The sequence below is a fragment of the Pocillopora verrucosa genome, chromosome 13 (genome assembly GCF_036669915.1).
Source record: "Pocillopora verrucosa isolate sample1 chromosome 13, ASM3666991v2, whole genome shotgun sequence".
NCBI lineage: Eukaryota > Metazoa > Cnidaria > Anthozoa > Scleractinia > Pocilloporidae > Pocillopora > Pocillopora verrucosa.
Genome location: NC_089324.1, coordinates 6,548,298 through 6,561,076, shown reverse-complemented (window position 1 = coordinate 6,561,076; position 12,779 = coordinate 6,548,298). Strand labels below are relative to the sequence as shown.

Here is a 12,779-nt window from a genome sequence, read left to right as displayed (position 1 = left end):
ACTTCACGTGCACCTTCGCCAATGTCAACTATTGTATAACTTGCATTTATTGCAAAAAGTTATAAACAGGAAGACGATTTGGTGACCGATTCAGAGAACACCTTCGCGACGTAGAAAGAAATGACAAGGAAGCATCCAAACCAGTTGCCAGACACTTGAATTTCCCAAATCATTATAAGCAGCATATGGCAGTTTGCGACCTTTCCCTACATCTAGGCAGTTCGGAAAGCCGCAGAAGTCTAGAAGAAAAATTAATTTTTCAAATGGGCGCTCCTAATCCCCACAGTATCAACGAGCGCTTTTCATTCAACCTATTTACTCGTGTTTTCTCCTCATGTTCCCACCAATAGCGTAGCTCCATTTTCTGCATGTAAACACACACACAACCCACAATTCCTTCATTCGCTCTGACGAAGGGCTAACGCTTGAAGCGTCAAGAAAAAATATTTTTATAGATACAAAGAAAAAGCTTTGAAACTCTTTACGGTGGCAAATTTTCGTCATCAACTCAGTTGTTAGTACTCTGTTATTCCTCGTGAAACATTTGCTATCAACTTGGGATTTTACAACAGGGCAAGACTCGGGAGAGAGTAGATTTTCTGACGAGGGAGCTGACCCAAACAAAATGTAACGGTTCGGTGAATGTTTGTAACTTCATGATGCCATTCGATCCATCTGATAAAGTCGCCTGCTTTGTGTATAAGCAGACCGTGGGTTATCAATCCTTACCTCAATGGATGTCTGGTAACATTTTCGGCTTATAGCTTAAGATCGTAAAAGCGCACATAATCAGAGACATTTTTTATTTGTCAGTGAGATACTACCCTGGAAATTCTGGGTTTTCGGCATCCTACGCTTTTTTTACCTTGGTTTTCTCACTTTAGTTTTCGATGCGTGACGAGACAAAAAAGAAATGAAAGTGAAATTCACCAGTAAGTCGCCCAATCTGAGATCCTCAATGCGCATCCACAGCTCTTTGCGTTCTGCAGAAAGAGCTTCTTATCGTCTGCATCTGTTAAGAACAGTTTCATCTCTAATCGTTCAGAGCACAACGCATGAAGTTTGGCACGTACGGATCACATTACTGGTCTTTGTCACACCTCAGTCCTTAATAATTAACAAAGCGACTTTCACTGGTAGACAGGTACCTTGACTGAGAAGAATGCGTTACCGAATATATTTGGTTTTCATTCGTTTTGAAATGTGGACTTACATGTTTTCGCTGAAATTCTGTTCATAGAAGAGAAAGAAAGAAGGGAAAATATTCGGTGGATCAAAAGTATGGATTTGAGATTGGAAATAACATGGAAATCCGCGATCAGTTTCTCGACCCCTCTTGGTCGTCTCGAGCATGCGTGATTTGCTGTTGCGAATACACAAATGCCCATTCACTATTGCTATCGATGTATTTATTCGTCGATTAGCTGCCGCTACGTTTCGGATACATTATGGCAGCGAAACATTTGCTTTTCACCGCGCTTTTTTATTTTATAACATCAAGTACATTTGTTCAGTCGGAGATATTCACAGCGCTGTCTCATGTGGAGCGGTTGGTAAATATAGAGATGGAACTCACTGACACGCTAGAAGAATATCTCATCGAACAAGAATCACGGCTGAACAAATTGCGATCTTTCTTCCAAGATCTGAAGTTGGCGATGGATCAAGCGAAGCACAATAGAGAGGCTTACATCGGACATCCAATGAATACGTATTTAATGATCAAACGGCTCGTGAATGAGTGGAGGCCACACGTAAAGGCGATTCAAGAGGAGGGAGACGCTGAAGGTAAACCAGTTAATTCATCAAAAATAAAACTTTTGTACGGTCAGTTACACCGCAGTAGTGCTGATAAGCGTAAGAAAAAAAAAAAACTGAGAAGACGAAGTTCAACCTAGCGATCGAACTGTCTTCCGTGAAGGCGTTGAAAGAATACCCGTGAAGACCGCTGTTTTCTATCACTGTTGCAAAACTCGGCAATCGAGAGCGTGCGATATTTCGCAGCTCAATGAACCCATTATATCTAGTCGCCTAGTCATCGCTCGCATTTACTCCCAATTCAAAAAGGTGATAGAAAGAAATTTATCCACAATATATAATGTGAATGGACTTTGAAAACCGTAATACTCGGATAGAACGGTGATAGTCGTTGACAGAAATGTCTCTGGGGTCATGTTTACGGAATTTTGCAGTCTTTCTCATTTTTTTCCCCTTTTTTTTCGTCAACGCTTAGTCGCGAAAAGTACTATTGAAACGGCTTTATCTTTGACTAGATTATTGGTTCACTTTATGTCCCTCAATGCATTCACACCTCAGGTTACCATCGATGAAATTTAAACGCTATTTTAAAGGAACTTGTTGTATAATCTCGTAGGTCTGTGATGCAAATGACCTTTCCGGTGTCATGTTTATGTTTTTGAAAATATCTTTTGTAATCATACTGACAAAATTAAACAATTAAGGTGAAAAGGCTTTTAATTGTATTTGATGAAAATAGGTTCGTTACAAATTTGTAAGCTTCACGTTCATGCTGATTTTATGGGTGAAAAGATCTTACAAGTTCAATGTCTTAAACTGATCACAGTTAGAAATTATGGCCGTCTATTAGTGCCTAAATGCCTTAAGTCCGGACACTTTTAAATGCAGAAAGTGTTATTAAATGAGGATAAATTGTCGTGATTCTTCGCAAAAAATCATTAATCTAAGTTCTATTAAGTGGCTTTTAGACACCTTGCCTTGGAGACTTGTTAAGGCTCAGTAAATACATAACGCCTGTGTTACCAATAACAGTTTTAAACCAAAATAATAATTCTTTATTTTGATGAGAATAAACGCACTTATGAAAAAATTTCATCTTGTGATTTTAAATAAAACCACGTGAAAAAACATGCATTATTTTTGCCTTAACCAATGTCACCAATAAGGAAAAAAAGTAAATAAAAGTGAGACTATTTATTCAAGACATCAGTTTTCGTTTATGGTACATTAATCATAATATATGTGGCTTATTTGAAATACCACCAAAGCACCGAATTTGTGAATCCGGGGAATATTGAATTTTTTTTCTGTTTGATTGATAGCCTTCGCTCGCGCATTTGTTGTTATATCTCTCAAATTAAAATTCTCAGCTTTTTTTATTTCTTTTACTTTCTGTTCGTGCATTCTGCGTTTTGTTTCTACATAAAACTGTTTTTCTGAGAGAAGAATGATTAACAATTTTTCCAATCCTTGTGAGCATGTTGTATCAGAGAATATTATAAATAGCGAGCGAGGCGAGTAGCGCCGAGTTGGCTCTAATCAGTCTCGTATCCAACAAGCGCGAATGAATTTTTTTTTTTCAATTTCATTAAATGCTAAAAATTTGAATGCTTTCAGAAAAAATTTCAGCTTTCAACACATCGCAATGCATTTCAATATAAGATGCTGATAACTGGAGTTGAGTGAACCAATCGGAACACTGAGAAATGCAATATCTGGAGTTAATAATGAATAATAATTGACGTGAATTGTTTGCAAGCTGAATCTCTCTATATAATCGTCAAGGTTTACTTATAGACAAGTTGGAAGGCTATCGCGAACACTTTCCTGGACAAGATGATTTGGAGGGCGCCATGGCCGCTATTAAACGTCTGCAAGATGTCTACAACCTTAAAGCACAAGACTTTACCAGAGGTAAATACGGTTTAGCGACTGAATCAGGCTCAATGATAACTGCCATGGACGCATTTAAAATTGGTCGCGGAGCATTTTTGTCGGAAGATATGGAGAACACTCGGCAGTGGATGGGTGAATCGTTACAAATATTGGACCTTGAACCTAATAACTCGAAAGAAAAACCAAGTCGATTCTCCGTGCTGGATCATCTGGCCTGGTCCTCTTATAAGGTAACTTTGTCCACCTCCACGCCGTGTTTCAAATGATGTAACAAAAATAAAAGGGGGGGGGGACCACGGGCACCTAAGAACCCCCCCCCTCCCTTTCCCACCTAGCTATGCCCCTTGCTCTCATATACCAGCCTGCTCATTTACTTGTAACGGTGTTTGTACTTAATTTCGCGTTTTTCGCAATTGTTGAAAAATTGACCTACAGCTAAAAATGCTCGTGGAATTTAAAAAAGCGAAATTTAACACCTTTATAGAATTAATACCCATATATATATATATATATATATATATATATATTTAACCCATCTAGAATTAATACCCACATATATTATAGACCTTCGATTCAAATCAGAGGAAAAATGATTACCATGTGTAACAACAACAAATGCAGGATATGTATCGACTGATACACAAATTAGTGACTGGTTTTACAGATAAGCTCCACTCTGTATCTTTTGTAATGTTAAAATCAACAGTCTTGTCTTCATCTGAATTGGTAGATTCATACAAAATTCCTTAGAATATCTTATGCGCATTCCTAAAATTGCCGTTAAATGATTCCTTGTTGTTCACAAGTTTCTGATAACTTTTCAACACTTGTTCCTGTTTTTCTTGGAATTTTAAAAAAAGTTCAGATTTCTTATGAAAAAAAAATGAAGTAAAGAACGCTTAAATTGCGAAAATTTAATGCCCTATTTTCATATTGTCAAAATCGCCAAATCAAGTACGTATAAGGCGGTTTACGATCTATATTTGAAATAATTTTCTTCTTACAGCTTGGGGATGTGAGAAGTGCGATAAATTACACCATAGAGGCTCTTAAAGTCGGTAAGTAATTGTACACAAGTAACCCGGGATTGAATTATTTTTGCATTTCTTCGTTCTCTGATTTGTCTAGAAAAAACTCGAGCCACCTCCTCTACCAATCACAGCTCTGCTGGGTTATAAATGTTTTCCCGCGTTTCAGACTGCTTGCTTGAATTTGCGTCCGACAAACCCACGCAGAAAACTGTAAGATTTCATAGTTGTCATCCGAAAAGTGAATTTCTTTGTGAAATATTTTTTATCAGTTATCATTCATGGCTCTTTAAGGTAAAATAAGTGAATTGATAAATGAGAATGTTCCAGTTATCTAAGTCATCGTCATGGAAATAACGTTAAGCCTTAACTCCTATTTCAGTGCCCAATCACGAGCGATCAACGATAAATCTTGGCACTTTTAAAGAATATCAAAAACTCAAAAGCGGAGACCAATCTCAGAAATCCCAAGAACAGGAACGGAAATTCAGTTATCTGGCCACGAAGATTCCTCAGTCGACACTGAAGAACTTTGACTGGTTTGAGGAAAGACGTATTTTTAAGAAATTGTGTCGAGGAGATCCAATGCCACGTGTAAGTAATAGGAAAATTACAATGCACTAAAAAGTTGAAGTGGTAGGTGAAAAGTTAATGGCCAAAAAACGTTCATGGGCTGTGTCCTTGGTTTGGAGGAGGATTCCGTTTAAGTAGAATGGTAAAATAAAGTTAAAAGGGACGAGGAAGTTAGAATGATCAAAGATTGCGGAGATTGACTTTGACTGTGAGTGACTGTGGAAGGTCTCGACAGATTTTAATATCGTTCTGTATGTCTCATTCTATAATTCCTTGAATTAGAAATTCATCGATATCAAAACTTGAGTCGTCAATAATTTACTTTTATAGACCATTTATACAAAATTACGAGTCGTTTCTTATAAGCATTGGTACGAAAAATAAAAATAAAAAAAAACCTGAGTCCCCAAGAGGAACCTTTAACCAAATACCTTCGATTTCGTGATCCAATAATCTGGTACTGAACTACAGGACTTTGGCTCGCCGGTCATTATTAGACTCATCATTAGCACTTTGACAGACGAGAGTGACAAAAACAGTATTTCTCCTTACAATATCAATCGGACAAGTGAAGAGAATAAAGAAAATTAACAATTCGGATTTTTTAGTTGATCCAATACCAAATCATCTGACTGAAGATCATAAAAATTGTATCGCTGACAGTAAGGAGAATCACTGAAACGATTTTGGGAGTAAAAGGGTAAATGTGCGGGAAACGCCCTGTTTTATTTTAGGATCACAGTAGAATAAGTAACGAGGTAAATTGTTAGGTCTGCTGGGCGAAATATATTGTTTTACAGCATTTTTACTCACATTCAGTGTCTCCTTTTTGCCAGGCCCCTCAAAGCCCGGAGAGACTCAGATGCTATTACAAGACAGGACATCCACTCTGCACTATCAAAAGGTGTCCCATCGAGGTTGTCTTCACCAACCCAGACATCATGATTTTTCATCAGATCATGAGCAATGCTGAAATAGATAAAGTCATAACAATATCAAAACCTTTGGTAAGAATAGTACGTGCAATTGTCTTCTATTGTCAATCAACTTTTGTTTCTCTACTTTTGTCTTTGTTGTCGCTTTATTTAGCCCTAATGACATGACAGTGATCAGAACTTTTCGTAAATGTGGTCGTATATTATTTTGAAATTTAAAATGACCCTGAAATAATAAAGAAAAAAGAGAGAGAGATGAACAAAAGACAAAAACATCGTCCTTACTCTCACTCGAGTACGAATTAGTCATGGCGATAGTTCCATTTTTTTTCCAATTTCAAAATCATTTTCATGACACAAACTATTTGTGTTTGCTCACTTGTTTATCTAATTGCTCATTCAAATTGCATGTCCCATTCAAGTTCCTTTCAGAACGGATCGGGAGATACATTGATGTCAAAGTTAAAACTGTCAGAGTGTAAACCTAACAAATTTTTTTGTGTAAAAGCTGGCAAATTACTACGAACAGTGAAAAATTACTGCCGGCACACTAAATCTGCTAGGCACGCAAAACACAAAAACCAAATGTTTTTCATTTCAGGGGCAATTTAGGAAAGCGATGCACTTTTTTTTCATCTTTCTTTTGCTAATCATTTTTTCTATGCTCCTCAGTTAAACAGGGCGACTGTTCATAATCCAATAACGGGAAAATTAGAGTTTGCTCATTACAGGATAAGCAAAAAGTAGGTATCCTTTATGATACATTGTTCTTACATTTCTGTCTTCCACAATCATGTTGGGTACATTTCCACAAGGAAATACCATTTTTAAACATACGGTAACTGTAAATGTCAAATAATAAAATACTTTTTGTCGATCTTTGATGGTCCAGTCGACATTTTTAAGAATTCGCCCTCCAGTCAATTTAAGTCGGTCAACAAAACCCTGTTATCGAATTTGATTCCATTCTCCTAATGCGAGTTTTTGCGTGGAGTCGGGGGTGACACACTATTGTATTAGTAGCTTTAAGCAAGATCTGATATAAAAAGAATGATTATTTACATCAAAAGATGAGTGAAGCGTGGTAGTTGGAAACTGAGTGGTCCGTTTTGCATTATCGTATTGGGTACGGTTCGTTAGTCGCTGTTATTCAGTTTCGATCAATCGGAAAAAAAAATACCTTCTGTTCATTTCTTGTCTTATAAACGTCTTAAAAGCATCTTATGCTGGGTGTAAGTCGTTGTTTTCATCTGTTAGTCGAGTTTGGTATTTCATTCTCACCTTTAAATTGATATCATTTCCAGTTGCTGGTTAAACGGAAAACACGATCCGCTTATCGACCGCGTCAACCGACGGATGACAGCGCTGACTGGACTCAACTTACAAACAGCCGAGGATTTCCAGGTTTTTTACATTTTACATCGCACGTTACGTTAGGAGGAGTACATTTAATGCCTCTATCAATCAAATTTTTTTACATTTATTTGGGTTCTTTTCTAAAGTGGCAACAAGATGCAGTAAGTAAGAGAGAAACGTTATGCAAACGGAAGATTTGTTCAAATATATCGATAACTAGTCTGGTAGCCAGACCTTCCATGGCCAAGCGATTGCGAGGTCCCTATATTTCAGTTATAGTTACGCGGTAGGATCTAGGTACGAGATTAATCGGAAACAAGGGAAATAATTGCGAAAATTAAATGGAACGATTTACATTATTAACCTGGCAGTGAGAAAGGGCAGTCATTTGAGTAAATTTATGCTTCTGACTCCAGGATAAGCTCTAGACCGGGAGCTATATTTTTTTTCCCGTTTTCCTACTCGTGCGCCAAAGTGAACGTTTTCAAACTCATTTTGTTTTGCAGGTGCAAAATTATGGATTAGCAGGGCATTACGACCCCCACTTTGACTTCTCAAGGGTAAAAATGTTGCATTGAAGTCTCTCGCTTTTTTCGACTCTTGTAGTTTCATTTACTCTCTCTAAGGCTAATGCCTAATCCTAAAATACCTTTTGCTTTCTACAGGATCTTAAGAATTCCACATTGGGTCAACTTGGGACAGGAAACAGGATAGCAACAGTTCTTCTTTATGTATGTGGTTTAATTCTGCAGACTTTTCACTTGGATATATTTCAGTTACTTTCCACAAATTTTCTGAGATGAGCCTGAGTCTAAGAAGTGAACTGTACTTGAAGGAACAGAAAGGGACATCAGGGCGTTGGCTGAGATCTGTCGATTACACTGAAATAGTTTTTAGTTTTGGAAGGAACCAAAGTCCGTTATTCCAAACTTCCTCTCAGCAGTCACCTCATTTTCACCTGTCCTTTTTGAGATTCTAAAGTACCCTGAGCGACCCTTCAACAATTGCCTCAATGTGCAAAAAAATTGGCCTCCAGGCGTTGCTTTTTTCGCTTTGCTCTTAAGTGTAGTCGCCTCAACAATAATAAATTATAGAAATACTGGCTTAATTTGCGATCACTAGAGCAGTATCTGGTTTTGAACTGCGCGTTGTAGTTCCCGCCATCCGGCAAGTGTACAACCAGAGTATTCGCCGCTGTTTTCCAAACAGCGGCGAATATTCCGGCGTCAATAGTCAAAATGTTTAGCACATTGGAAGGAAGTGTTTTTAAGTTACCTTTTTGGATCTTAACACACGACAATAAGTAAATTATTATACACACTTTTTATTAACAGAGATTAAAATTAAGAGGTTTTTAGAGCGTAATTCACTTTTCAAGCGGGATAATAAGAAGCAAATTGTCGGTTTGGGGGAAGGCAAACGACATTTTCCAAAACAGGAGATATTGGAGAGTTTTTTTGAGTTGTAACGTGCGACTAAGCGTTCTTTTTTGTTCTTTTTTGAAGAAGAGCGATAGCAGAGCAGCGTAAGATTCAGCAAGCGGACTTTTGCGTTGTCTTACTATTGCTCTCCCCCGAAAAACGAACGCCTGGTCATAAATGAATTTGGGTGTTTTTGGTATTGTTGTTGTTGGTGATGTGTTGTTATGTTCCTTAGTTTGATAGGCAACAAAACTCTAGTCCGTCTTACTTGTGTGAGCTGTTTATAATCAATCACCAATGTTGAAAGTAACAATTATCGATAGATCTCTGTTTATCAACATGACAGTGTTGCCCAAAAGTTTTAAACACAGTTTGCTATTAATCGACCGTGAACTCTTTTACCCTTGAATTACATTTTCAGATGAGCGACGTGGAGGCTGGAGGGGCAACTGTTTTCCCCTATGTTGGAGCCAGGGTTATGCCCAGCAAGGTACGAATAAATTTTTGAATTTAAAACGTGTTATTAAAAGAAGTATTGCTCAGTTTTTATGTTGATTATGAGGGAATTCCGCTAATGCTCAAAGTTGGATAATTTTAAGGTGATCCATGAAATCTCAATTGCATGGAACTTAGATTACGATCGTCCCTCCTTTTCGGCGCAGTCCGTCGCGCGAGTAAAAAAAAAAAAAAAAATCAGGGCGAAAGTAAATAAACAAAGAAAATGATGTTAGCGCGCCGCAGATCAAGCGAGAGAGTTTGATCTCCGCGTTGGGCTCAAAAGGCTCACATATGATTGGCTATCGGCCGATAATCTGTTAACAAGAGGATTTGGCCTTCTGTACCCTACCAGATACATAAATTTTGTCAAATCAGTTTTTTTCTCTCTCTTTCTCGTTTTCCTTTTTTTGGTTGTTTAATTTTGTTTTTGTTTTTTTGTTATCATTAGCTGCCAAACTTTTCGTCACGTTTCAGCTTTACCTTTTTTTGTGTGTACAGGGTGACGCGGTATTTTGGCACAATTTATTGCAATCAGGCGAGGGAGATTTTCGAACACGTCACGCCGGCTGCCCGGTCTTAAAAGGCTGGAAATGGGGTAAGGTTCCATGTAACTCTACATAAATAATCATCGTAATTACCTGTGCTGATTACTGCAGTTAATTGTAAACTTTTTTCTTTACCAGTTTGATTAAAATAAGAGCTGTTTCTTCTTTCTTCTTTCTACTCTCTCTCATCTCTTGCTTTAAATCAAAATGGCCAAGTTTTTCTGCTTACAATATTTGAGGAATATTTAAAAAAATTGTAGACGTGCGCCACTGAAGCATCCAGAGCTGTTTCAAGACTGTTTCGGTTTTGTTTTGTTGCAGTATCAAACAAATGGATCCACGAAGCTGGAAATGAATTCAACAGACCTTGCGCTAAATCACCGCACGTGTGAAAGCTTTTTCGAGGTCATCCGTGGACATGAACTTCAATTCCTTTTAAATTTCAAAAGTTTTTTGGATACTAACTTCTGCTGGCCAGGATTAAAGGAAGCGAATCTAAGGAAAAACTGTGCTTGATGAAATTGGAATAATATTCCTTATTTTGCTGACGTTGAGGCTATGTAAATCTTTTTGACTTTTGGATTGCTTTTTATGGCGAGGCGTAAAGTATTGGACTAGTTCGAGGAAATTTTTTTACTTAAAAATAATAATACTGAAAAAAATGGGTTTCTCAATTGTTTCCTGAGAATATGCAATTTAGATGCAAGACATTACTACCTTGCTCAATGAAAAGAAAATGCTCAATGTAACTTTTGTTGGTTGGTACTTTAACCCAGGTTCTAGTGTATTTGGGCAGAAGTGAACTGGGAACGAGAGTGCAGCCTCAGTGCAAACTTAACTTACACAGCAAAAGCGTAAATTTTGGAATTAAAGATGAAAATATATATATATTCTATATTCGGTGATGTCTTTATGAATGGCGCATTTCCATTCCCGTTGGTTGCATAGCATAGTCCAGGTATAACTCCACAAAAAAAACATTGCGACTGTTTCGGTCACTTGTGTGACGTGAGTTTAGCCACCTAGACAGAAATCTGACAAAAAAAGAAAAAAAAAAGAAACTTGAAATGTCTTCAGGTATGGATGCCGACAAAAGGGTTCTCAATTGAGAATAAAGGCCATATAGGATGCTTAGGCGCAAGAACGACAAGACATCCTCAACATCCTTGACCCTTTAACTCCCAAGATCTGATTGTTAATTCTCCCTTTTAGCTGCTTCACCTTTCCTTGTAAATTGGTTACGATAATTTGGTGTTAGCTCACGATAACAATTTCTATCAGATAAGTTTAAGTTCTCTCCTTACCTATTTGATGAATAATGTATGGGACGTATGGGGAGAAGTAATATGTTAATCACTTCTGGGGGGGAAAGGGTTAAGGAAGTTTATATTTTTGAAAGCAATAACTCCCTAGAGTACCGTCATGGGATCCGCTCTAAGAAAACAAAATGTACAAGCCAATAAGGGCTATTCAAGCAAGGAAAGACAAGGCTCTATATCCGAGCTTGCAGTTTGACCGACGTACAAGTCAGCGGACATCTTTTTTTAAGTTTATGATTTGCTTTATTAGCTGTTAACTCCATTGCGCAAGTATAACGTCATTACAATTGCCCAAAATCTATTCCACTTACGAGTCTAAGCCAGCGATGTATGGTGAGGTATTGGTCAGCGTACTTATTGATTTGAAAGCTGTCATTTGATACCAATCGCACATAACTATAAGGTTTTGCAGCCAATGCTTCTCGACTTACGTCTCTAGCAAGAAAAGACGCTGATTACATGTAATAAGAAGATTCTATGGTGCGACAACTGTCAATTTTGCATTTGAATGTCAATGTCTGCTTTGAAAACAATGCACTGGCGAAGATGAACGATGGCATTGGATGATTATTACATTTAGCACAAAATGTTATTGCATTTTGGATTTTATTACATTTAGGACCAAATGTTATTACGCTAAAATGTTTTTGTTACACCAAGGATAATTACTACACTTCAGCCTTCTACAGGGTCGTTATAAATCATTTTGCGATCACACACATGTAAACATCTTGCAAAGGCAGGAAATAGTTTCATGAAAGACTTCATAACTAGACTGTACAGCAAAATCATGATATTCCAAAAGGTGTCATTGTGCTTGATTACAAAAAATTTACTATTCATTAGATTAATTTTATCAACCTGTGAGTTAAGTCAGTATAATGATTGGCGAAGGAAAGATCTTTGCTGATAGGGTTGACGTTTAAATTGAGGAAAGGTCAGGAATATTTTTGCTAGGCACGGAATATGGCTTCAAAGAGGGCGTAAACCTCTAAGAGGACCCAGTTCCTCAACTAAGACTAAAAAAACAAGAACACACAGAAAGGAAAAGGAATTGCTGAGCATCGGAAAAGTGCAAGTTAGTTGTTGTTTACAAAATTCCATGTGAGAAGTAAACGGGTTTTCGGGCTGCTGCGAATTCTATATTTTCGACAGGATAACGCGCGGTAAGTAATAAGAACTTTGATGTTGCAGTAATGATAGCTCTTTCGATTTCCGTTCAATCCCGTAAACTTGGGCATCGTCTACTTAAATTTTCCGCTGAAAGCAGATATGAATTCTTGAATTCGCGCACTAAACTTCAACCGGAGCCACCTGGAAATTTAAAACTCATTTTTTAGTCGAGTTTAAAGTTTATACAGACGTAATTGCAAAACCGACCATATTTGTCGAGAGATAAGGTTTTTTATAACATTAGAAGAAAATGTCATTATGTTTTCTTATGGAAAGT

The 12,779-nt window shown here is 37.5% G+C and overlaps 1 protein-coding gene across 1 annotated transcript; it reads left to right on the top strand.

Moving 5' to 3' along the window:
* The first annotated feature begins 926 nt into the window (after nt 1–926).
* LOC131787443 (prolyl 4-hydroxylase subunit alpha-1) lies at nt 927–10,900 on the top strand. Its single transcript, XM_059104550.2, has 12 exons — nt 927–1,788; nt 3,544–3,884; nt 4,661–4,712; nt 5,065–5,276; nt 6,092–6,262; nt 6,863–6,933; nt 7,495–7,594; nt 8,053–8,106; nt 8,212–8,277; nt 9,389–9,457; nt 9,964–10,060; nt 10,332–10,900. The coding sequence occupies exons 1-12, from the start codon at nt 1,449–1,451 to the stop codon at nt 10,400–10,402; spliced, it is 1,644 nt and encodes a 547-aa protein (XP_058960533.2). The 5' UTR covers nt 927–1,448; the 3' UTR covers nt 10,403–10,900.
* The last annotated feature ends 1,879 nt before the right edge of the window (nt 10,901–12,779 follow it).